Below are 23,562 nucleotides of genomic sequence, written 5' to 3' on the forward strand. Positions count from 1 at the left end.
GGCCAACATGGCGAAATCCCATCTCTACTAAAAATACAAAAATTAGCCAGGCAAGGTGGTGGGTGCCTGTAGTCCCAGCTACTTGGGAGGCTGAGGCAGGAGAATCACTTAAACTGGGGAGGCGGAAGCTGCAGTGAGCTGAGATCACGCCACGGCACTCCAGCCTGGGGAATAGAGTGAACTCCATCTCAAAAACAAAACAAAACAAAACAAAAAAATTCTCAAAACTCTTAAAATGTAGGTTATATTACTATTATATTATACAGATGAGAGAACAAAGGCTCCAAAAGTCAAATTACTAAGCATGTCAAAAAGCCAGGAAATGGGGAGTCAAACTGGCTGACACCAGAGTCCACTCTCTTAACTACTATGCTAGGTGTTAAATCTGAAATGACTTCAAAGAGAAAAGGTCTTAAATTTTTTTCTTGATAAAATTGAAACACACATACACACTGTAAAACTTCAGATAATAAAAAAAATTCAGCTAATACATTAATAATAAAGAAAATGAAAGAAAATTAAATCATCTGTAATTCAATTTGATTTATATTCTTAGTTTTTTTTTAATATGTAGAAGTGGTTTTTTAATGGAATCATGAAATCATTAACATTTTCTTATGGCAATTCATATACATCCACAACTTTTTGTTAACACCTACCTAATAATCCATTGTTGGATGTACCAAATTTATTTAACTATATCTAAATTATGTGAAAATGCAGATCGCAGTTCAGTCTGAGGTGTTACCTGAGATAATGCATTTTCAACCAGCTACTAGGTGATGCTGATGCTGCCTAAGTAGCAAAACTTACAGCTTTGGATACTTACCTTAGAGATAATCTTGCTCAGTCTCCCGATTTTAAACAGAGAGGAAACCAGCAATCTAGCAGCTCTTAAACATGCCTCTTTACTCTGTTGGATAAATCACTGCCAAGATAAATCTAATGGTACTATCCTAAGTTCTCTTTCCTCCCAATTACACTTGACACCAGTAAAACCTGAAATTATTTTTCTTGTGTTTTCACAGGTAAATACTTTCTTCTCTCCTCAACCCTCACTGCTTCCTTTCACTTTCAGAGGATGACTTGATGTGCTGCTTTTGGTAAGTATTCCTGATTGACAATGACCATCCATTAAGTAGACAGCTTCACTTGAAACAGAAATGAAAGAAAATCCTGTCAGGACATCCAAACCCTTGTTCTAGTATTATTCCATAGCTCAGGAACACCCTTGTCCTCAAGTTCCATAAGACAATCTTATATCCTTATAATAAACTTGCCCTTTTCTGCTTAGGTCAGCCAAAGTGTCTTTTTATTACTTTACTAAAGTACACAGAGATAATACAGGCAGATTCGTCAGTTCTTGAGAAATAGCTCATGAACAGGTTAATTCCAAGTTTTACATTCTGGTTAAATCCTGCCTCTTCCATTTCATAGCAATACAATCTCATCTCTAGCCTGTCCCTTCCCTCTGTCCAGTATCCCTTATCTCACATGCTAGAATAGGAGTTATTAAGCTATCAGGTTCTATTAGGAGATGTTTATTATCCCTCCAATACTTGAAACATACAGAATCCACAGGGGCACCAGCAGCTGAAACATCTAAATTAACTTCAAACATCTTAATCTATCAGCTGTTCCTCTGCACACAAAGGTCATAGGCCAGATGCAGTGGCTCACGCCTGTAATCCCAGCACTTTGGGAGGCCAAGGCAAGTGGATCATCTGAGGTCAGGAGTTCGAGACCAGCCTAGCCAACATGGTGAAACCCCATCTCTACTAAAACACAAAAAATGAGCCAGGTATGGTGGTGCACACCTGTGGTCCCAGCTACTTGGGAGGCTGAGGCAGGGGAATTGCTTGAACCTGGGTGGCAGACGTTGCAGTGAGCCGAGATTGCGCCACTGCACTCCAGCCTGGTGACACAGTGAGACTCCATCTCAAAAAAATAAATAAATAAATAAAAATTAGCCAGGCATGATGGCGGGCACCTGTAATCCCAGCTACGCTGGAGGCTGAGGCAGGAGAATCGCTTGAACCGGGGAGGCGGACGCTGCAGTGAGCCAAGATTGGGCCACTGCACTCCAGCCTAGGCAACAGAGCAAGATTCCGTCTCAAAAAAAAAAAAAAGAAAAAAAAAGGTCAAAAGCAGAAATGAATTTACATTGTTGCTTACAGACTTCTGCTGTGATCAGTATATAAAAAGCGAGACGGGCGGATCACAAGGTCAGGAGATCGAGACCATCCTGGCTAACACAGTTAAACCCCCGTGTTTCACACAAAAAACTAGCCGGGCGAGGTGGCGGGCGCCTGTAGTCCCAGCTACTCAGGAGGCTGAGGCAGGAGAATGGCGTGAACCCGGGAGGCGGAGCTTGCAGTGAGCTGAGATCGTGCCACTGCACTCCAGCCTGGGCGACAGAGGGAGACTCCGTCTCAAAAAAAAAAAAAAAAAAAAAAAAAAAAAAAGCTAGGTTTAGTGCTCCCAGATTTGCACCTCCTGCAGAACAGTGGCCTAAGAAACCCTGTGCAATTCTTCAAGAAGGAAACTGGGGCCAGGTGCAGTGGCTCAGGAGTGTAATCCCAGCACTTTGGGAGGCTAAGGCAGGAGGATCACTTGAGGCCAGGAGTTCAAGACCAGCCTGGACAACATGGCGAGATTTTATCTCCACTTTAAAAAAGAAAAAATCAGCCAGGCATGGTGGCTCATGCCTGTAATCCCAGTACTTTGGGAGGCCAAGCTGGGTGGATCACAAGGTCAAGAGATCGAGACCATCCATGGTGAAACTCCATCTCTACTAAAAATACAAAAATTAGCTGGGTGTAGTGGCACGCGCCTGTAGTCTCAGGTACTTGGGAAGCTGAGGCAGGAGAATTGCTTGAACCCAGGAGGCAGAGACTGCAATGAGCCAAGATCGTGCCACTACAGTCCAGCCTGGCGACAAAGCGAGACTCCGTCTCCAAAAAGAAAAAAAAGAAAAAAATCAGCCAGGTGTGGTGACATCAGCCTAAAATCCCAGCTACTTTGGAAGCTGAAGCAAGAGGATCACTTGAGCCAAGGAGATCAAGGCTGCAGTGAGGTACGATTATGCCAATGCAATCCAGCCTGGGCGACACAGTGAGACCTTATCTCAAAAAAACTGGCATGCATTTTTGAGGGAAAGCCTGAAATACAACAGTACAGTACTCCCCCCATCCACAGCTGTACTTTCCACAGTTGCCATTACTCACAGTCTACCACGGTCCAAAAACACCAAATGAAAAATTCCAGAAATAAACAATTCATAAGTTTAATACTATTATGTTGTTCTTATTAGTGTGATGAAATCTTGTGCCATCCCACTCTGTTCCATCTGGGATTTGAATCATCCCCTTTGTCCAGCGTATCCATGCTGCATACACTAGTCACTTAGTGTATATTAAGTGCCCATTAGTCACATAGTAGCCATCTTGGTTATCAGACCAAGATGTTGAAGTATCTCTGCTTGTGTTCAAATAATCCTTTCTTTACTTAATAATGGCCACAAAGCAGAGTAGTAATGCTGGCAATTTCGGTATGCCAAAGAGAAGCTGTAAAGTGATTCCTTTAAGTGAAAAAGTGAAAGTTCTCAAGGAGAAAAAAATTGTATGCTAAGGTTGCTAAGATCTATAGTAACAATGAATCCTCAATGTCTGAAATTGTGAGGAAGAAAAAAACATTCATGTTAGTTTTGCTGTTACACCTTAAACTGCTAAAGTTACAGCCACAGTGTATGATAAATGCTTAGTTAAGATGGAGAGGCATTAAATTTGTGGGTAGAAAATACAAACAGAAACGTCTTCCAATTGATAGCAACTGGGTTCAGCAGTGGCCACAATTTCAGGGATCCAATGAGGGTCTTAAAATGTATCCCCCATGAACAAGGGGGTATAACTATAACAGGTGTACAATTTCAGGAAAGTAAATGGTTGTCATTTTTTAAACATGGAATATAAAACTTTTTTTCAAATTCTGTAGAAACCTAGGGTTCTACCGTGGTTACCCAGAGGCTCCTTAGTTAATCCAAATTTATTCTAAAAAAGTCAACTTCCAGGCTAGGCACAGTAACTCACGCCTGTAATCCCAGCACTTTCGAAGGCCAAGGTGGAAGGAATGCTTGAGCCCAGAAGTTCGAGGCCAGCCTGGTCAACATAGCTATACCCCATCTACACAAATATTTTTAAAAAAAAAAAATTATGGCTGGGCATGGTGGCTCACGCCTGTATTCCAGCACTTTGGAAGGCCAAGGTGGGTGGATCACTTGAGGTCATGAGTTCAAGACCAGCCTGGACAACACGGTGAAACCCTATCTCTACTAAAAATACAAAAAATAAAATAAATTAGCTCAGCATGGTGGCACATGCCTATAGTCCCAGCTACTCAGGAGGCTGAGGCAGGAGGATCACTTGAGCCCAAGAGATGGAGGGCGCACTGAGCAGTGATCATACCACTGTACTCTAGCCTAGACGACAAAATGAAACCCTGTCTCAAAAAGATTAAAAAAAAAAAAAGTCAACTCTGAGGTATCTAGGTCACCACAAGGTCCGAGACCAATGAGGCTGGCTCTAAGTCAACCAACCAGAGGTGAGCCTCCATACCAAAGGCTGGGGGAGTAGAACCCCTAAAGAAACTAGAGCTGGGGGAAGTCCCACTCAGAGCAGTTGGGTAGAAGCTTCTCCTCAGTAATTAGGCAAAGGCCAATTATTACTGATTCACAGTTAATATCCCAGCCTTTTGGTGGGCGACGGTGAAAGGCGGAGTGAGTGAGAATTACTGGAAGGGTGCCTGCTGTAACAATGTATTCTGCTTTGATCCAGTTTACACATTAAAATGCTGTGTAAGATTTCACTTGGAAAAAAAAAGAGTTCTGCTACTTTTTTTTTTTTTTTTTTTTTTTTGAGACGGAGTCTCGCTCTGCCGCCCAGGCTGGAGTGCAGTGGCCGGATCTCAGCTCACTGCAAGCTCCGCCTCCCGGGTTCACGCCATTCTCCTGCCTCAGCCTCCCGAGTAGTTGGGACTACAGGCGTCTGCCACCGCGCCCGGCTAGTTTTTTGTATTTTTTTAGTAGAGACGGGGTTTCACCGTGTTAGCCAGGATGGTCTCGATCTCCTGGCCTCGTGACCCGCCGGTCTCGGCCTCCCAAAGTGCTGGGATTACAGGCTTGAGCCACCGCGCCCGGCCTAAACCACCCTTTTCAACACCGTCCCTGTTCTCAAAGACCTCTTAGTCTGATAGGGATAATGGTGACCAATTATACTGCAATGTGATAAGTGCTAAAGCAGAAGCTCGGCGGCCAGGCATGGCGGCTTATGCCTATAATCGTAGCACTATTGGGAGACCAAGGCGGCAAGATCGCTTGAGGCCAGGAGTTTGAGACCGGCCTGGACAACATGGCAAGACCTTATCTCTACAAAAAATACAACAATTAGCCAGGCATGGTGGTGCATACCTGTAGTCCCACCTACTGGAGAGGCTGAGGTGGGAGGATCACTGGAGCCTGGGAGGTCAAGGCTACAGTGAGCCATAATCACGCCACTGTAATCAGCCTGGACAACAGAGTGAGACCCTGTCTCAAAACAAACAAACAAAAGTAGTAGCTAGGAAGAAAAAGAGGGTCTGGGGGAAATAGGGAAGTTAAACAGATAACTGAGTAAGCCTTTTAGGATAAACAGAAATCCTCTAGCAGAGAATACTGTTCTTTGACCTCATTAGAACCTGATTTATTGGCCTCTATTTTCTTCCAATCTATCAGCCCTCCCCTTTTTCTTCAGTTTTCTTCCAAACCAGCTTAGATTCCATAGCCCATCATTTCAACAACACCCTAAACTCCCTTTAACTCTGTCTTTATAGTTAACTGTCTGGCAGTACCTCTAACCTGGTCAGGGACAGTTGCAGACAACAGAACCCATTTAAGCAGAAAGGGATGTACTGCAATAACAGACTTTGGCAGAACTTCCAGGAACAACACCTAACCCACAAAATAACACCACCTTTGCCACAATCCAAGAAAGTTATGGCTATTACTGCAGCAAGTCACTAAACCAGGGAGCTGTTGACTGGAGAACTTACTGCCATGACTGGCAGCAAAACTGGATGACTCATACCCTCCTTCTCTCCACATTTAACTCGGTTCCAAATTCAATTTTCACCTTAGATGCAAAGGAGTCTAGAAAATGGTTTTTAGTTTTCCAGATTTTTCAGTAAGAGAAGACATATTAGAGGTTAGAATGTGTCTTGAGCAAGCGATGTCCTTGCCATACCCAGACAGGTTTTCTCCATGTATGCACTAAACCACTGAATATGCTGGAAAAAAGTTTTTAATTTTTTTTTCCTTGCATCCTACTATTTCTCTAGTAACCTCATTCTCCCACACTCCACAATGACTTTCAAATCTTCTACAATATTCTCAAATTTCTCACAATTGTATCCTCAATTGGATCCTGGATAATCCCTTATCTCCATCGGTTAGCGCATCCTCTCCTCCTCTTTACAATCATATCTATGAAACATACTGTGTAGGTTCACTACCTACATTTTCTTGTCCAAATCCTTGCCTCATATCTGGCTTTTTGCCCAATCACACCAACAAAATAACTCTTGCTAACGTTACCATGACCTCCACAATGATAAAAGCCAAAATATATTTTTCAATCTTCATGTTATTTAAATTCTAGAAGTTTCTATCACAAATCATTCTTTTGCTTCTGAAACATTCCTCCAGTCTTCCTTCCTTCCTTCTGTATCTCCTGTAGGTTGATCCACCTGTTCTTCACCATTAAATGTTGGAACTAGTCAAGGTTCTGACTTAGGTGACCTTATCCACACCTATGGCTCAATTCACATACATACAAATTATCCCCAATTTTATATTCCCAACACAAATCTCTCTTCTGAGCACAAAGCTGTGTTTCAAACTGCCTCCTGGATATCATGAATGACCCCACACAATCAATCAATCAGTCAAAACTGGTCTCAGCTGGGAGCAGTGGCTCAAGCCTGTAACCCCAGAATTTTGGGAGGCCGAGGCATGTGGATACTTGAGGCCAGGAGTTGGAGACCAGCCTGGCCAATACGGTGGAACCCCATCTCCAATAAAAATACAAAAATTGGCCGGGCATAGCGGTGGCGACTGTAATCCCAGCTACTGGGGAGGCTAAGGCAGGAGAATTGCTTGAACCTGGGAGGTGGAGGTTGCAGTGAGCCGAGATTGTGCCACCGCACTCCAGCCTGGGCGACAGAGCAAGAACCTGTCCCCCGCAAAAAAAAAAAAAAAAAAAAAAAAAAAACACAAAAAAACACAAAAAAACTGGTCTCTAGTCGTCTTCTAGTGTTCCCTATCCAGCTTGGGGGATTCCGTGATAGTGAGTGAATGGTACCACCATCTATCTATTCAACTACATAAGCCAGAAACCTATGAGTTACCTTTGATTCCTGTCTTCACTCACTAAAATCAACCCTTCACCAAGTTCCGCCCATTTTACCTCCTACATACCTCTAGAATCTGTCCAATTCTCTGCAGTTCCACCCACTTCTCAGTCCTCACTGACATCTCTGACCAGGATTACTGTATATCCTAAGTGGTCCACATGTATCGACTAGGGCTTCCCCAGCCCCAATCTGTTCACACCACTGAGCCTGAGAAATCAAGCCCCCTCCTCCACCACACCCCACCGGGGGAAGACGGCTCAGTGGTATCCCATCCGTTTTAAAATAAAGCTACAAATTCCTGCAAGGTCTGACCGCTATCACGTACAGCTTCATCTTGTACCATACTCCCCTTCATTCTCTTTGTATCAGTCACACTGGCTCTTTGTGCTTTTAGTCATTTTCCTCCCAAGTGCCTCAGGGCTCTGAACAAGTAGTTCTCTACGGAAGGTTCTGCCTTTACCTCTTCACTTAATTAATTACAATTCTTCCTGCAGCTACCAGAGCAGGCATCTTTTCCTCTGAAAAACCTTCCTGCTTATTTCAGGCACTCAGCATCAAACAGCACTAGGAGGCATTTCCATGTATTAGTGAGGTCATTGTTTAACGTTTTCCCCACCAGACTTAAACGCCCTGAGAGTAGGGACCGTGTCTGGTTCACGACGTACCCCCAACGCGCTGCTAAATAAATATCAGCTGGACGACTGACGCAATGACCACGTTCATGGGCATGAGTCTCAAATTTCTCAACAAGACTGCGCTCTGGAGAAGGAGTCGGACATTTCCTTCATCATTGTCTCTCTCAGGGGGGCAGAGACTAGGCCCTAATCAAAAACTGCAAAATCAGTGGCAGAAACAAGTCAGCCTCCTCGGCCAAACGGGGCGCCGGAGGAAGTTGGGACACAGGCCTTTCTCCCTGGGAATGCCCGGCACAGGACTGGCCACGACGGGCGCTCTTGAAGAAGGGAGCCGCAGGGACGGGGTCTTGCCGCCAGAGACCCCCAAGGCTCCGCTCCCGCCCGGAAAGGGAGCCCATGCTACTACTTACCACAGCTGGGGACTCGGGGCCCCGCCTCCCACCCCTTGCTATCGGCACCCTCAGCTGAGAAGGGCAGCTTCAGACTGCACAACCGAGGCGTCGCCTTCAGACTCAGGCTGCCACCCACCCAGCTCTTCCTCATACGTACTAGGCGTCAGCTCCAGGCCCCCGAGTCCCGGCGCTGAACTAAACGCCGACCCCAGTCAGCCAGCGCGTTTCCACCCACAAGACCCAGCGCGCCTAGGGAGGTCGCCAGCTCCGTCCACCAATCCTGGAATCGCACTCTCATGACGTCAGAAAGATATGCCCAATAACAAGAGACTATCCGAGGGCGATGCAAATGGGTATATTGAAAACCGATTGGTTCTTCCAAGCTGGAAGTTGTGGAGGAAGGACTAAGCTGGAACCAATTGCGTGGCGCCTGAGGGGGGCAGCGCGGTCAGTGGCGGCGCTGAAGAGACCGGTTGCCGCCATGATAGAACAACAGAAGCGTAAGGGCCCAGAGTTGCCGCTGGTTCCAGTCAAGCGGCAGCGGCATGAGTTGCTACTGGGAGCGGGGTCGGGCCCGGGAGCCGGGCAGCAGCAGGCGACGCCGGGAGCTTTGCTGCAAGCGGTAAGTGAAGAAGCAGGCGGCCTTTGGCCCTCAGCTCATCTTCCTCCCCTCAGAGCGCTGTATCTGGTGACCCGGCACCGACCCTTCCCGCATTGCGGGGGGCAGAACGAGAGTTTCTACCTAGAGTTAAAGCACACCAACATTGTAAAAGCGCCTCATAGCCTGCGGATGCTCAGTACTTGTTCGCCCGTTTGGCGCTGGTTTTCAGCCTCTCGACTTCCTTGTGAGGTAGCGTTAGAATTAGCGTTGAGAACCTTGGGCTCACAACCCGGACCCGGGCGTAAGCATCCTGACTCTAACATGGATCTAGCGTAGAACAGAAATTCCGAAGACTTTGTAGAATGAATGAATGAGGGAGGGAGGAAAAGAGGGAAATGATTGGTGTTGGCTCGTTTTGGGACTTTGGGCAAGTTGCTTTTCCCTTTATTTCTCTGCACTAGTATTATTAACAACTGAATAGTAGCTAACATTCATTGACTCTTGTACTAAGGTGTTTCGTATATGAAATTTCCATTGATCTTGGTAGCAGCCTGTTAGGAACGTTATTAGCCCGTTTTGCAGATGGAAAAGCAGACTTATCAAGCACGTGATAGAAACAGATGTTGAACTGAGAAACCATGCTCCTAACTATATTTTTTGTAAGATAGAAATAGTGATCACACTTCTAATGCCCTGTTTAGGCTCAAACGAGGAAATACGAGTGTCCTCTCATCTCCTCAATAAATCCTGCTGGCACCGTTCTCAAAATAGATCTAGAATTGCTACTTCTACCATTTCCATCACTGCCTCATGGCCTAAGCCGTTATTATCTCATCTGGCATTTTTGTAGTGGGACCCTAACTGGTCTTCCACTTTCTGCCTTTGTAGCAGCACCTGTTACCAAGCCAATAACCAAAGGAATCCTTCTAAACAACGGATCACATTACATTCTGCAGAAAACTTTCTGGTGGCTTTCTACTTCATCCAGAGTAAAAACCAAAATTCTTATAATTATTTGTCCTCTTTCCCTTTACCTCTCTGACCAATTTCTCATTGCTCACCCGGCTTCAGTTACACTCTCTTCCAAACCTCTGCCTCTGGACCTTTGCATTTGCTGTCCTCCCTATGGGATTGCTCTTCCCAAATGTTCACATGGTTTATTATTCAGCTCCTGCGAATATTTGCCCAAATGTAATTTTTTCAGTGAGGGTTTTCCTGACCACCCTGTTTTAAATTGCAGTACCACATAATGTGGAACCCACATTGCTTCTCTCTCTCTCTCTCTCTCTTTTTTCTTTTGAGATAGAATCTCTCTGTGTTGACCACTGGCTTGCTGTATCCTCCGCCACCAGGGATCAAGTAATCCTTCTGCCTCAGCCTCCTGAATAGCTGGGACCACAAACACATACCACCACACCTAATTGTATTGTATTTTTTTGTAGAGACAGGATTTCACTCCTGAGCTCAAGCAATCTGCACACCTTGGCCTCCCAAAGTGCTGAGATTACAGGCATGAGCCACCTTGCCCATCCCTTCTTTTTTTCTATAGCACATGACACCAAGTATATATTTTGCTTATTTTCTCGCACCTTCTCTCCTCCCTTCCCCCTTTCCCACTGGAACAGCAAGCTCCATTGTTTATTTTGTTCATAGCTGTTTGCCCAGTGCCTAGCACATAACTTTTTATTTTTAAGATGGGATTTTGCTTTTGTCACCCAGGCTGGAGTGGAATGGCGCGATCTCAGCGCACTACAACCTCCGCCTCCCGGGTTCAAGCGATTCTCCTGCCTCAGCCTCCCGAGTGGCTGGAATTACAGGTGCCCACCACCACGCCTGGCTAGTTTTTGTGTTTTTTTTTTAAGTACAGATGGGGTTTCACCATGTTGGTCAGGCTGGTCTCAAACTCTTAACCTCAAGTGATCTGCCCACCTCAGCCTCCCCAAGTGCTGGGATTACAGGTGTGAGCCACCGTGCCCAGCCTGCACATAACATTTTTTAAAACTAAATGAATGTGGCAGGGCTTGGTGGCAGGCACCTGTAATCCCAGCCACTCAGGAGGCTGATGCAGGAGAATCGCCTGAACCCAGGAGGCGGAGTTTGCAATGAGATGAGATCATGCCATTGTACTCCAGCCTGGGCAACAGAGCAAGACTCCTTCCCAATATTTTAAATAAATAAGTAAGAATGTGCTGGAAAGTGCTGAAGAGATTTGGGGATTATGGGTAGTATACTTCTCCCATTTGACAAGTGAGCATATCAGCCCATGTTTAGATGAATTGCCCAAGTGTCATCTTAGTGTCCAAGACCATAATCAAAACTACTTCACCCGTGCTGAGGATCCCTTCGCTATGAAAAAAATAAGAAATAAAAATAGGCCATGTGCAGTGGCTCATGCCTGTAATCTCAGCACTCTGGGAGGCCAAGGCAGGCAGATCACTTGAGGCTGGGAGTTTGAGACCAGCCTGGCCAACATGGTGAAACCCCATCTCTACTAAAAATGCAAAAACTAGCTGGGCATGGTTGTGCATGCCTGTAATCTTGGCTGCTCGGGAGGCTGAGGCACCAGATCCCTTGAACCCAGAAAGCAGAGGTTGCAGTGAGCCGAGATCACGCCACTGCATGCCAACCTGGGTGACAGAGCAAGACTGTGTCTCAAAACACACACACAAAAAATAAAACAAAACTATTTCACCCAGTACTCCGTACCATGCAGGGTTGTTGGGAAAGTCAGTTCTGTCATTCATTAAATGAGCCAGGCCAAATGTGGTGGCTCATTCCTATAATCTTAGTGCTTTGGGAGGCCAAGGAGGGAGGCCAGGAGTTTGAGACCAGCCTGGGCAATGTAGCAAGACCTCATCTCCACAAAAACTAAAAAAATTAGCACATTATGCTAGTGCATGACTGTAGTCCTAGATCCTCAGGAGGCTGAGGCAGGAGGATCACTTGAGCCAAGGAGTTTGAAGCTGCAGTGAACCATGATCACACCAATGCAGTCCAGCCTAGGTGACAGAATGAGACCCTATCTCCAAAAAAAAGTTCGTCATACAACAAGAGCCGAGAGAGTGAACAAAAGAGTCATTATAACAGGTAGATGATGGAAAGTTTCAGGGAGTATCAAGTTAGAGGCATTCATGTGAGAAGAGGTGCCATTCTCTGAGTCAGATGAAACCCACCTAATCATTGTTTTCCTGGTCTTTTCCTTCCACTCCCCACCCCCTAATTTTGTAGTCTCCTTTGCCTGTATGCAGTAGTTACCTTGTGCTTCTCTTTTGTTTAGGGACCTCCAAGGTGTTCCTCCCTTCAAGCCCCAATCATGCTGCTCTCTGGACATGAAGGGGAAGTATACTGCTGCAAGTTCCACCCCAACGGATCTACCTTAGCATCTGCAGGATTTGACCGACTGATATGTGAGGCATAGTTTTTGAATCTGGAATAATTGTTCCTGCCAGAGAGTGATATTTTTTTTTAAATCTTGGGTGCCACAGAAGGTATCACTCTATGTTGGCAACATAACAGGCCGCATGGCTAATATGCTAAAATTGGGGCGTGAACATGCTGAATGATCTTGGGTGTAGAACTTGGAGTCCATGGGGTAAATACAGAAGCCATTATTTTACTAGTTGGAAAGTGAGTTCTGGTTTGAGAATATCTTCCTCATAGAGGCAAATCTCCAGCTAATTTACCAAGACACTTAGCAATCTAGACATAACAGGTTAATGGCAGTAATGAAGAGAGAAATAACTTTTATTTTCCCAAAGGTATAAGGTCCTCTTAATTCACACCCAGAATCCTAGCTAGCATATGGGAAAGAAGGAATCCTAAAGTGGTAACTCCCTTAAATAATCTATGTACATCATTAGGATCTACGACCAGATTTCCGTTTTTGAGAAATAAGTAGAATTTCTCATACCCATTTAGAAAAAGTCATTTTATTTATATTCTAGCAAATGAAGCCAAAGGGCAAAAAAAAATTAGATGCTTCTGTTAGCTACTCTCTTGCCAGATTATGAGATGAAATGAGTTCTTTGGCTCTTCTCTTTTTTTTTTCTTTTTTTTCTTTTTTTTTTTTTTTTTGAGACGGAGTCTCGCTCTGTCGCCCAGACTGGAGTGCAGTGGCGCGATCTCGGCTCACTGCAAGCTCCGCCTCCCGGGTTCACGCCATTCTCCTGCCTCAGCCTCCGGAGTAGCTGGGACTACAGGCGCCCGCCACCACGCCCGGCTAATTTCTTTTTGTATTTTTAGTAGAGACGGGGTTTCACCGTGTTAGCCAGGATGGTCTCGATCTCCTGACCTCGTGATCCGCCCGCCTCGGCCTCCCAAAGTGCTGGGATTACAGGCTTGAGCCACCGCGCCCGGCCACTTTGGCTCTTTTCTGTTAACTCTTTGCCTCGGTGGCGAGTGGATGATACCCATCTTCACTGCCCATTTTGATTTGGATGTTCTGGCTCTGTGATCCTTAAGCTTACTGGTAGCCAAACGTCTGGATGGCTTAGGGATCTTTGCAGAACATATACGAATTATTGATATGCTTAATTTCATCAGACAAACTACATAGTTTTTTTTTGTTTGGTTGGTCGGTTGGTTTTTTAGAAACGGAGTCTCACTCTGTCACCCAGGTTGGAGTGTGGTGGTGCGATCTCAGCTCACTGCATCCTCCGTCTCCCAGGTTCAAGTGATTCTCCTGCCTCAGCATCCCGAGAGCTGGGATTATAGGCGTCTGCCACCACACCCGGCTAATTTTTGTATTTTTAGTAGAGACGGGGTTTCGCTGGTCTCGGACTCCTGACCTCAAGTGATCCACCCGCCTTGGCCTCCCAAAGTGCTGGGATTACAGGCGTAAGCCACCATGCCCAGCCTGAGATCTGTTGTTTTGATAAATTTATAAGTACCCTTTGCCTGGTAATGCTCACAGAACCCCCGTCTCCCTAACAGTGTTGTGGAATGTCTATGGTGACTGTGATAACTATGCCACACTGAAAGGACACAGTGGAGCAGTGATGGAATTGCATTACAACACAGATGGCAGGTGAGTATTCTGCATAATGGAATGACAGCTTCTCATACTAATTCTTCTTGGTGTCCTTTCACCTTTCATCTTTTCTCAGGAGACCCTGCCATCAAAAAGTACTAATTTTGGGTAGCTACTTTAGTATCTGATTTATCACTGTCACCCCAAGTAAGGTGTTTATTGTCTGTGTATGCGAATATAAAGATGTTATATCTGTCATTTCAACAACCCAGACAAATTTGTTTTCTCTTTTTAAGACATAAAGTGAATGTGATTTTTGTATGTAGGCTGGAGTGCAGTGACACAAACATAGCTCACTGCAGCCTCAACCTCCTGCTCGAGGGATCCTCCCACTTCAGCCTCCCAAATAGCTGGGGCCACAAGTCCATGCCTCGATGCCCAGATAATTTTTAAAATTCATTCTTGCTATATTACTCCTGAGCTCAAGCAGTCCACCTGCCTCAGTCTGCCAGAAATGCTGTGATTATAAGCATTAACCACCATGCCTGGTCTGAAATCAGCTATTTTTATTATAAAAATCATTTCTTTTGAGAAACCAAAAAAAGCAGAAAGATGAAAAAATAGTCTATATTTCTACCACTCCAAAGATAATCACTTAATTTTTTTTTTTTTAAATCTGAGACAGAATCTTGCTCTGTTGCCCAGGCTGGAGTGCAGTGGCGCAATCTTGGCTCATTGCAAACTCCGTCTCCTGGGTTCACACCATTCTCCTGCCTCAGCTTCCTGAGTAGCTGGGATTACAGGTGCCTGCCACCACAACTGGCTAATTTTTTTGTATTTTTAGTAGAGATGGGGTTTCACTGTGTTAGCCAGGATGATCTCAATCTCCTGACCTTGTCATCTGCCTGCCTCGGCCTCCCACAGTGCTGGGATTACAGGCATGAGCCACCGCACCCGGCCAGAACTATGTGTGCAATCTTACTTGCTGCTTTTTTCTCTTAACATTGCTCAGCCAACATCTGATGTCATAAACATTATTTTAATGACTATATTATTTTATAATATATTATAGATAATATGGAAATCTGGCTATGCAAATTTAATTCCATTGTTAGATAGTCTGGTAAACGTTCATTGTTTTACATTTCTGACCTCTAAAATCTTAGGGTGCTCCATAGCATTGTATACATTTTAAATAAAGCATTAGAAAGCTGGGCCCAGTGGCATGTGCTTATAATCCCAGCTATTTGGGATCCTAAGGCAGGAGGATTCCTGGAGCCCAAGAGTTCAAAACCAGCCTGGGCAACACAGTGAGACTCCATCTCAAAAAAAATGAAAAAAGAAAGCATTATAAGATCAGTTATAACTTAGAAATCATCCTCAGAGGCTGGGCGTGGTTGCTTACGCCTGTAACCCTATCACTGTAGGAGGCTGAGACAGGAAGATTGCTTGAGCCCAGTTGAAGACCAGCCTGGGCAACATAGTGAGACCTTGCCTCTACAAATGATTTTTAAAAATTAGCTGGGCATAGTGGCACCGACCTGTGGTCTCAGCTACTCAGGAGGCTGAATTGGGAGGATCACTTGAGCCCAGGAGGTCGAGGCTGCAGTGAGCCATGATTCCAGCCTGGGTGACAGAGCAAGATCTCATCTCAAAATAAAAAAAAAAAGAAAGAAAGAAATTGTCCTCAGAGACAAAAGAAAAAGTTTGGTAAAGAGAGAAGATTGGAGTAACTCAGCTGTCAGGTCCAGAGTACCACAGTCTCTCTGATCTCTGCAGCACCAGGGAGTTATTAAACATTTCCAAGTGAGAGGGTGTCTTGTGTTTAAAATGTTACCTATCACAAAAGTGGAAAAGACAGAGCGAACTGCTACATTAGATGTATGTCATGGGGACTCAAAGAAGGGTCCCCCTTTTTTAAACTTCACAGGGTCAGATCTTATATCTGGACCTGAAGCACAAATAGGATTTTGGTAGGGTGAGGCATTTCAGCATCATGGGCAAACTGGCAAATCTTGAAAAATTTGTCACCTTTTGGCAAGTAGGAAAGATAGATTGTTACTGTTTATCTTCACTTCTTTTGTGTTCTTTCTGTTACTTTCTAGTATGCTCTTCTCAGCATCCACAGATAAAACTGTGGCTGTGTGGGATAGTGAAACAGGCGAGAGGGTTAAAAGGCTAAAGGGACATACCTCCTTTGTGAATTCCTGTTATCCAGCCAGGAGAGGCCCTCAGCTTGTCTGCACTGGCAGTGACGATGGCACAGTTAAGGTGGGTATTGTCTGTCTGTGTTCCAGTTTCTGAGGTGATGTAGTGTGAACCTTATCTTGCCTTTCCACTTATACTCTACCTTCCTCTGCAAAACTTAATTTTAGCAGTCATTTCCCATAACAGACACTTGAAATTTTTCCCCATTTAAAATAAAACATTTAATACGTGTTTTAATTACCCTACAGAATAATAATAGACCCCTAGAATAAATTGTTACTCGAAATAGGCCTGGCGCGGTGTCTCACACCTGTAATCCCAGCACTTCGGGAGGCCGAGGCAAGCGAATCATGAGGTCAGGAGGTCGAGACCATCCTGGCTAACATGGTGAAACCCCGTCTCTACTAAAAATACAAAAAATAAGCCAGGCACGATGGCGGGCGCCTGTAGTCCCAGCTACTCGGAAGACTGAGGCAGGAGAATGGTGTGAACCCAGGAGGCCGAACTTGCAGTGAGCCGAGATTGCACCACTGCATTCCAGCGTGAGCGACAGAGCGAGACTCCGTCTCAAAAAGAACAGCGACAGTAATATGCGTGTCTTTTCAAGGCTGTTGTGAGTATCCCCACCAACAGGGAGGCAGCAAAAAAAAGAAAAAAAAAAAAGGCTGTTGTGAGATTACAGACAATATATAAAAAGTTCAGTGAATGGTTTTAGTATAGCACAAGATGGGAACTTAAGCATCATTTAGTCAGATGGTTTCCAGCCTCTCTTTGTATGGTCATCACCTGAAGAACCTGTTAAAAATACCCAAAGAATCTAGTTCAGTGGATCTGCAATGGGAATCAGATATTTTAATGTGTCCTTCAAGTGATTCAGTGTAGCCAGTCTGACATTCTGGGAGCCACTGATCTCATTGAGCATCCTCATTTTATAAATAAGGAAAGTGAGACCTAGAAATAATAACTTATCTCAGAGGCACACAAGGACACAGTACATCATAGTACCAACCATTTGATTATTTCTTTGACACGAATTTTGGACTCTGGTTGACATTTTAATTATTAAACAGTGAGGGACTTCAAAAGAGTACATCTGGGAGGCTGCAGCCCCATACTTATTGCTTTTTAAATGAATTAATGAATTTGCTTTTTTTTTTCTTTGAGACAGGGTCTCGCTCTGTCGCCCAGGCTGGAGTACAGTGGCACGATCTTGGCTCACTGTAGCCTCTACCTCCCAGGTTCAAGTGATTCCCCAGCCTCAGCCTCTTGAGTAGCTGGGATTACAGGTGTGCACCACCATACCTGCCTAATTTTTGTATTTTCAGTAGAGATAGGGTTTCACCATATTGCCCAGGCTCATCTCGAACTCCTGAGTCAGAGCAATCACCTGCCTAGGTCTCCCAAAGTGCTGAGATTACAGGTGTAAGCCACCACACCCAGCCAAATTGCTTTTTTTTTTTTTTCCTTTGGAGATGGAGTCTTGCTCTGTCGACCAGTACAGTGGCGCGATCTCGGCTCACTGCAACTTCTGCTTCCCGGGTTCAAGCAGTTCCCCTTCCTCAGCCTCCCTAGTAGCTGGGACTACAGGCACCACACCACGCCCGGCTAATTTTTGTATTTTTAGTAGGGATGGGTTCACCATATTGGCCAGGCTGGTCTCGAACTCCTCACCTTGTGATCTGCCGCCCCACCCTCTCCCCGGCCTCCCAGAGTGCTGGGATTACAGGTGTGAGCCACGACACTTGGCCGAGATGTTTTTCTACTGAGTGATTTTCTTATACCTAATCACTTGGGCCCCTTGATGGTTGTATGGGAGGAGAGTCTGTGGTTTAAGATTGGTTTCTAAACCAGAGCTCTTACCTAGATGTCACTGTAGTTGGAGAGTCTTAACAGTAGCTGATTTGCTAATTGTCATTTCAGAAGATAGTAAGAGGTGGAAATGCCCGAGTGAATTTTGTTAACATTATTATTGAGGGCCTGCTATAATAAACATCTAGGAACTATTTAGGGAGTAGAAAAAGAGTGTATGTCCTTCCTGTCTTCCTTCTTTTGGTTTTTTGCTTCTCTTCTGCCTTAATTAAACATGATTTGGAATAGTTATTTTTACCGTGTTACTCAAGTTAATACTTTTTTTAATGAGCAATATGTCACATCACCTAAAGATGACTGCTTTTTAACCAGCTCCTATTTTTAATGTCAGTATATTTAAGACATCATTTAACAGCTTTTTGCAATGTACTTTTCAGTTACTTGTGAAGTTGGAATGCTTTGTGTTACTGTTTTTTTTGTTACTAGGTTGCAAGTACAGGAATTGAATAACTTCAGTTTAAGAGAAAGAAAAGTCATGTTGCTTTTTACATGTCAGAGTGCTTAACAGAAAGCAAAGGTTTCCAACAGCACTTGCATTTTTAGTCTAAAAGTAGCGGTCTGGGCATTATTCATACAGATCGTTTTCAAACTTCTTATCAAGTACATTCTTCTAATAAAGTTAAGTGAAATACTGTGTGTATGTGTGTATGTACTCATATATATATATATATATATATATATATATATTTCCCTTTCATGAGCAGTTCAGTCCTAAAGCCAGTTATGTAGGCCAAAGCAGGGAAGGTGCTCTGGTTAGAGATGGGCCAAGGTGGCTCAGAGTGGAGTGTCAGAGCAGAAGTGTGGTAAGGAGAGCATCCACACAGGGCAGGGCAGTACACTGTAGGGAGTAGTTAGAGAGTGAGGAAGGCATCCATACAACACAGGGTAGGTAACCAGTGTGGAGAATTTGAGGGTGAGGGAGGGACAGCAGCCCAACATGGAGAGTCAGTGCCCTAATTGGGTGAAAGGGTCGTCAGTACATCAAGCAGTACAGGGAGAGTGTGGATGTCAAAGCCTGAATTGAGGGCATCCACACAGGGTAGAAACGATTTGGTGTAGGGAGTCTGAGACTGAGCAAGATGACGACAGCATTCCTGGAGAAGTGCAGACTGGAAAGGAGCCGTAGCAGAGTGATGAGGGTGTTCACACAGAGGAATGACCCAAGTTGGGTAAAGAAGGGTCCCACATGGGTTCAACCAAGAATTGGAATCACAATTCAAGTAGGGAAAGGAGGATAATTATGCAGGAGAAGGGTGGAAGAGAATATGAGAAATTGGTTGCATGCAGGAAGCGTAATCAAATAAGTGAATATATTGAGTTTAATGGGAGGCTGATTTCTCTGTCCAAGAATGGAGTTACCAGTACAAAAGAGAAGACTAAACTGAATGTTGTGTGAGGTATAAGTGTGAACTCACAACATTCAATATAGAAACAGATACATATAGAAAAAAATAGACATAAATGTGTGAGTGTGTAGGTGTGTGTGTACCTAAATATATATTGCCTGACTGTCCACTGAAAAGGTTTAGGAGCAACAAGACCCCAATAGCATGAGCACCCCTTATTGCACAGGTCTTGGCCTTTAAATACTGTTTTCCACTAAAAGGAACCAGGGCTCCTATTTCAGCCCCGAGGCAGTGAAAGTACAAGATAAGCCCTATGCTTGTCAAGGCTTATCTTGTCAAAAGAAAATTCTAACTAAATTATCAAATCGACCTTATTAGTAATGGGACAAGTCAAAATCATGAGCCATTTGCTAGGATACAACAAAGATGTAGCATCATTTCTGTGATATTCCTACCAAAGATGTATAACTTAAGTCTAATCAAGAGGAAACAAGATAAACCTAAATCGGGGATGATAACTATCCTGTAACTTTCAGAAGTGTTGAGTTCATAAAACTCAAGAAAAGTTTGAGAGAGTCTTCCAGGCTGGAGTCTAAATTTAACACGATTCCAGACTGAATCCTTGTGTAATAAGACATTTGGGATAACTGGGATAAAACTTGAGTGGGATTTGAGGATAAAATGGTGATAGTGTATCTGTATTTTTTGATTTTGATGGTTATGTTGAGATGATGTAGGAGAACATCTTTGTAGGACAAACACTATTTAGGAGTGATAAGGGGCCAGGCGCAGTGGCTCATGCCTGTAATCCTAGCACTTTGGGAGGCCTAGGCAGGTGGATCACTTGAGGTCAGGAGTTCGAAACCAGCCTGGCCAACATGATGAAACCCTGTCTCTACTAAAAATACAAAAAAGCTGGGCGTGGTGGCAGATGCCTGTAATACCAGCTACTTGGGAGGCTGAGGCAGGAGAACTGCTTGAACCCGGGAGGTGGAGGTTGCAGTGATTGGAGATCACGCCACTGCTCTCCAGCCTGAGCAACAGAGCGAGACTCCATCTCCAAAAAAAAAAAAAAAAAAAAAGTGATAAGGCATTGGGTAAGCAACTTACTCTCAAATTATTTAAACCAAAAAAAGTGCTCTTTTTACTCCCAAGTTTTCTATAAATTTATGATTGTTTCAAAATAAAATATTAAAAGTGGTAGTTATCTGGAAGTAAAATTCTAAATTATTTTAGACAAACTTTGACTACCATGACTTTTAGGAGAAAGACAAAGATAGATTTGACTTGAGTGAAAGATCTATTGAGACAAAGATTGTAGTACAGTTTATAAAATATATAGGATCTAAATTATTAAGGCCCTGAATTCTGAGTTAAGAAGTTTGGACTTGGACCACAGGAGTTGGGGGAGGGGGAGATGTTGGGCATGTAGGACAGGAGTAAAGCATTGTTTTTGGACCATTTATCTGAGTAATGAACTGATTTTTAGTTCATATTTACGTGAACAAAGAAGAAACTACTTTCCATCCTAAACCATGAAAATTGGGAGGAAGAGGCATCTTGGCACAGATCCTACTCAAGACTGTCCTTGTTGACTACAGGATTGAATTTAAGCCTGCCTGTGACCTTCACTAAGGTTCCATGGCTGATTCCTTTGTTTTTGATGCCAGCCCTTTAAAACTTGGAACAGTCACCCCAAAGTCTCTTTCTGCTGAATGAAATGACCCATACTCTTAAACATTTATTGTGGTTCATCTTCAGAAGTGTGTCATTCATTTATTGAAACATCTCTGAGCCCTCTCTGTGTTATCCACGCTTTAAAAATGTAGAGCTATAAGGGTTTGTTTGTTTAAAAGATGGGGTCTTGGCCGGGTGCAGTGGCTCACACCTGTAATCCCACCACTTTGGGAGGCCGGGGCAGGCATATCACCTGAGGTCAGGAGTTTGAGACCAGCCTGGCCGACATGGTGAAACCCATCTCTACTAAAAATACAAAAATTAGCTGGGCGTGGTGGCGCATACCTGTAATCCCAGCTACCCAGGAGGCTGAAGCAGGAGAATTGCTGGAACATGGAAGCAGAGGTTTCAGTGGCCAAGATCCCGCCAGTCTCACCCAAGCTGGAGTACAGAGCCGCAATCACGGCTCACTGCAGCCTCAACCTCCCTGGCCCAAGTGATCCTCCCATCTCAGCCTCCCAAGTAGCTGGGACTACAGGCATATACAACCACACGCAACTTTTTGTTTTTATTGTGTAGAAACGAGGAATCACCATGTTGCTCAGGCTGGTCACTAACTCCTGGGCTAAAGCCATCCTCCTGTCTCGGCCTCCGAAAGTGCTGGGGTTACAGGCATGAGCCACCACACCTGGCCCTCTAAGAATTTTACAGTTTTAGCTCTTACATTTAGGTCCTTGATCCATGTTGAATTAATTTTTGTGTATCATGTTAGGCAGGGGCTTACCTTCATTCTTTGGCATGTGGTTAGCCAGTTGTCTTAGCACAATTTGTTGAGAAGACTACTTTTTCCTTCTATGTGGACCATAGTTACTTGCTTCTTTGCATGCCTTATATTTTTTGAAAACTAGGTATTTAAGTATTATAGCGTGGCAACTCTGGAAATTAGGTCCCCAGAGCTGCTTGTTGTAGTTGTTTGTTTAGTGACTTTCTATGGGTTGGGGCAGGGTGAGGGTGGTTGGTTGGTTGGTTGGTTGGTTTTTGAGACGAAGTCTCGCTCTGTAGCTCTGAGTGCAGTGGTGTGATCTCAGCTCACTGCAGCCTCCACTCTCTGGGTTCAAGTGATTCTTGTGCCTCAGCTTCCTGAGTAGCTGGGGTTACAGGGGCACACCACCATGACCAGCTAATTTTTGTATTTTTAGTAGAAATAGGGTTTTATCATGTTGGCCACGCTGGTCTCGAACTCCTGACCTCAAGTGATCCATCCACCTCGGCCTCCCAAAATGCTGGGATTACAGGTGTGAGCTGTCACACCTGGCCTGTTTAGTGAATTTTTGAACTAATTTTGTAAAGTTTGTATTATTTGTCCTGTGTTACCACTGAATTCTTTTTTTGTTAGCTTAGTGGTCAGCTAGTGAATGACAGAAGTTTCCTAAATTACCTACAACAAAAAGAACAAAAGCTCTCCCAGTCTTTGCAGATTGTCTTTTGGTATGTTGGAGCCTGCCTTCAACTCCTTGCTGTGCAGTTTACATCTCTCCTTAGCTTTCACTTCCTGCTTGTGCAGAGCCTGAAGGTCAACCAGAGAGCTTATGGCCTTCTCAGATCTTTTCTAAGTATGTGCCCAGCCCTGGACATGCAAGTGGTCTAGATTGCCAGGGATGGGCCAGGCATGGTGGCTCATGCCTGTAATCTTAGCACTTTGGGAGGGCGAGGCAGACAGATCACTTGAGGCCAGGAGTGTGAGACCAGCCTGGTCAACATGGCGAAACCCTGTCTCTACTAAAAATACAAAAATTAGCTGGGTATAGTGGCACGCGCCTGTAATCCCACCTACTCGGGAGGCTGAGACAGGAGAATTGCTTGAGCCCGTGAGGTGGAGGTTGCAGTGAGCCGAGATCGCACCACTGCACTCCGCACTCCGGCCTGGGTGACAGAGGGAGACTCGGTAGGTAGGTAGGTAGGTAGGTAGGTAGGTAGGTAGGTAGGTAGGTAGGTAGGTAGACAGATAGATAGATAGATAGATAGATAGATAGATAGATAGATAGATAGATAGATAGATAGATAGATAGATAGATAAGATAGATAGCCAGGAATATGTCGGTGCTTTTCAAAACTCTTACTCCCCAAATTGTCTCCTTCCCCAGCCCTTCCTCCCAAGGTTTTTGGTTTGTATTTTTGCCCCAACTGTTTTTCCTTGCCCCCAGGCACCAGAGGCTAATAATATCCTTTCCTTTAAATGTTTTCAAGGAAAGTTCCAAGTTAGACAAAATAAATGTAAGTCCTGGCCGGGCGCGGTGGCTCACGCCTGTAATCCCAGCACTTTGGGAGGCCGAGACGGGCGGATCACGAGGTCAGGAGATCGAGACCATCTTGGCTAACACGGTGAAACCCCGTCTCTACTAAAAGTACAAAAAACCAGCCG

General features: G+C 44.5%; 2 protein-coding genes across 4 annotated transcripts in view; one reads left to right on the top strand and one right to left on the bottom strand.

The window, feature by feature from the left end:
* The window catches only part of LOC105494607 (zinc finger CCHC-type containing 17), a 162,390-nt gene extending 153,638 nt beyond the window's left edge, over window positions 1-8,752 (bottom strand). Inside the window, exons 1-2 of one of the 3 annotated variants that reach the window (XM_011763166.2) lie at window positions 8,502-8,621; window positions 7,942-7,953 (exon numbers count right to left, since the gene is read on the bottom strand). In XM_011763166.2, coding sequence (XP_011761468.1) covers window positions 7,942-7,953; window positions 8,502-8,621 — 132 coding nt within the window. The other 2 variants (XM_011763163.2, XM_011763164.2) reach the window with 2 other exon arrangements.
* Window positions 8,753-8,900: 148 nt separating this feature from the next.
* Window positions 8,901-23,562, top strand: part of LOC105494605 (small nuclear ribonucleoprotein U5 subunit 40) — a 39,606-nt gene continuing 24,944 nt past the window's right edge. Inside the window, exons 1-4 of the mRNA XM_011763162.3 lie at window positions 8,901-9,092; window positions 12,349-12,478; window positions 14,004-14,097; window positions 16,146-16,311. Of these exons, the coding sequence (XP_011761464.1) occupies window positions 8,952-9,092; window positions 12,349-12,478; window positions 14,004-14,097; window positions 16,146-16,311 (531 nt within the window). The 5' untranslated portion in view covers window positions 8,901-8,951. The remainder of the gene's footprint in view (window positions 9,093-12,348; window positions 12,479-14,003; window positions 14,098-16,145; window positions 16,312-23,562) is intronic.

This window comes from Macaca nemestrina, chromosome 1, assembly GCF_043159975.1.
Source record: "Macaca nemestrina isolate mMacNem1 chromosome 1, mMacNem.hap1, whole genome shotgun sequence".
Lineage (NCBI taxonomy): Eukaryota > Metazoa > Chordata > Mammalia > Primates > Cercopithecidae > Macaca > Macaca nemestrina.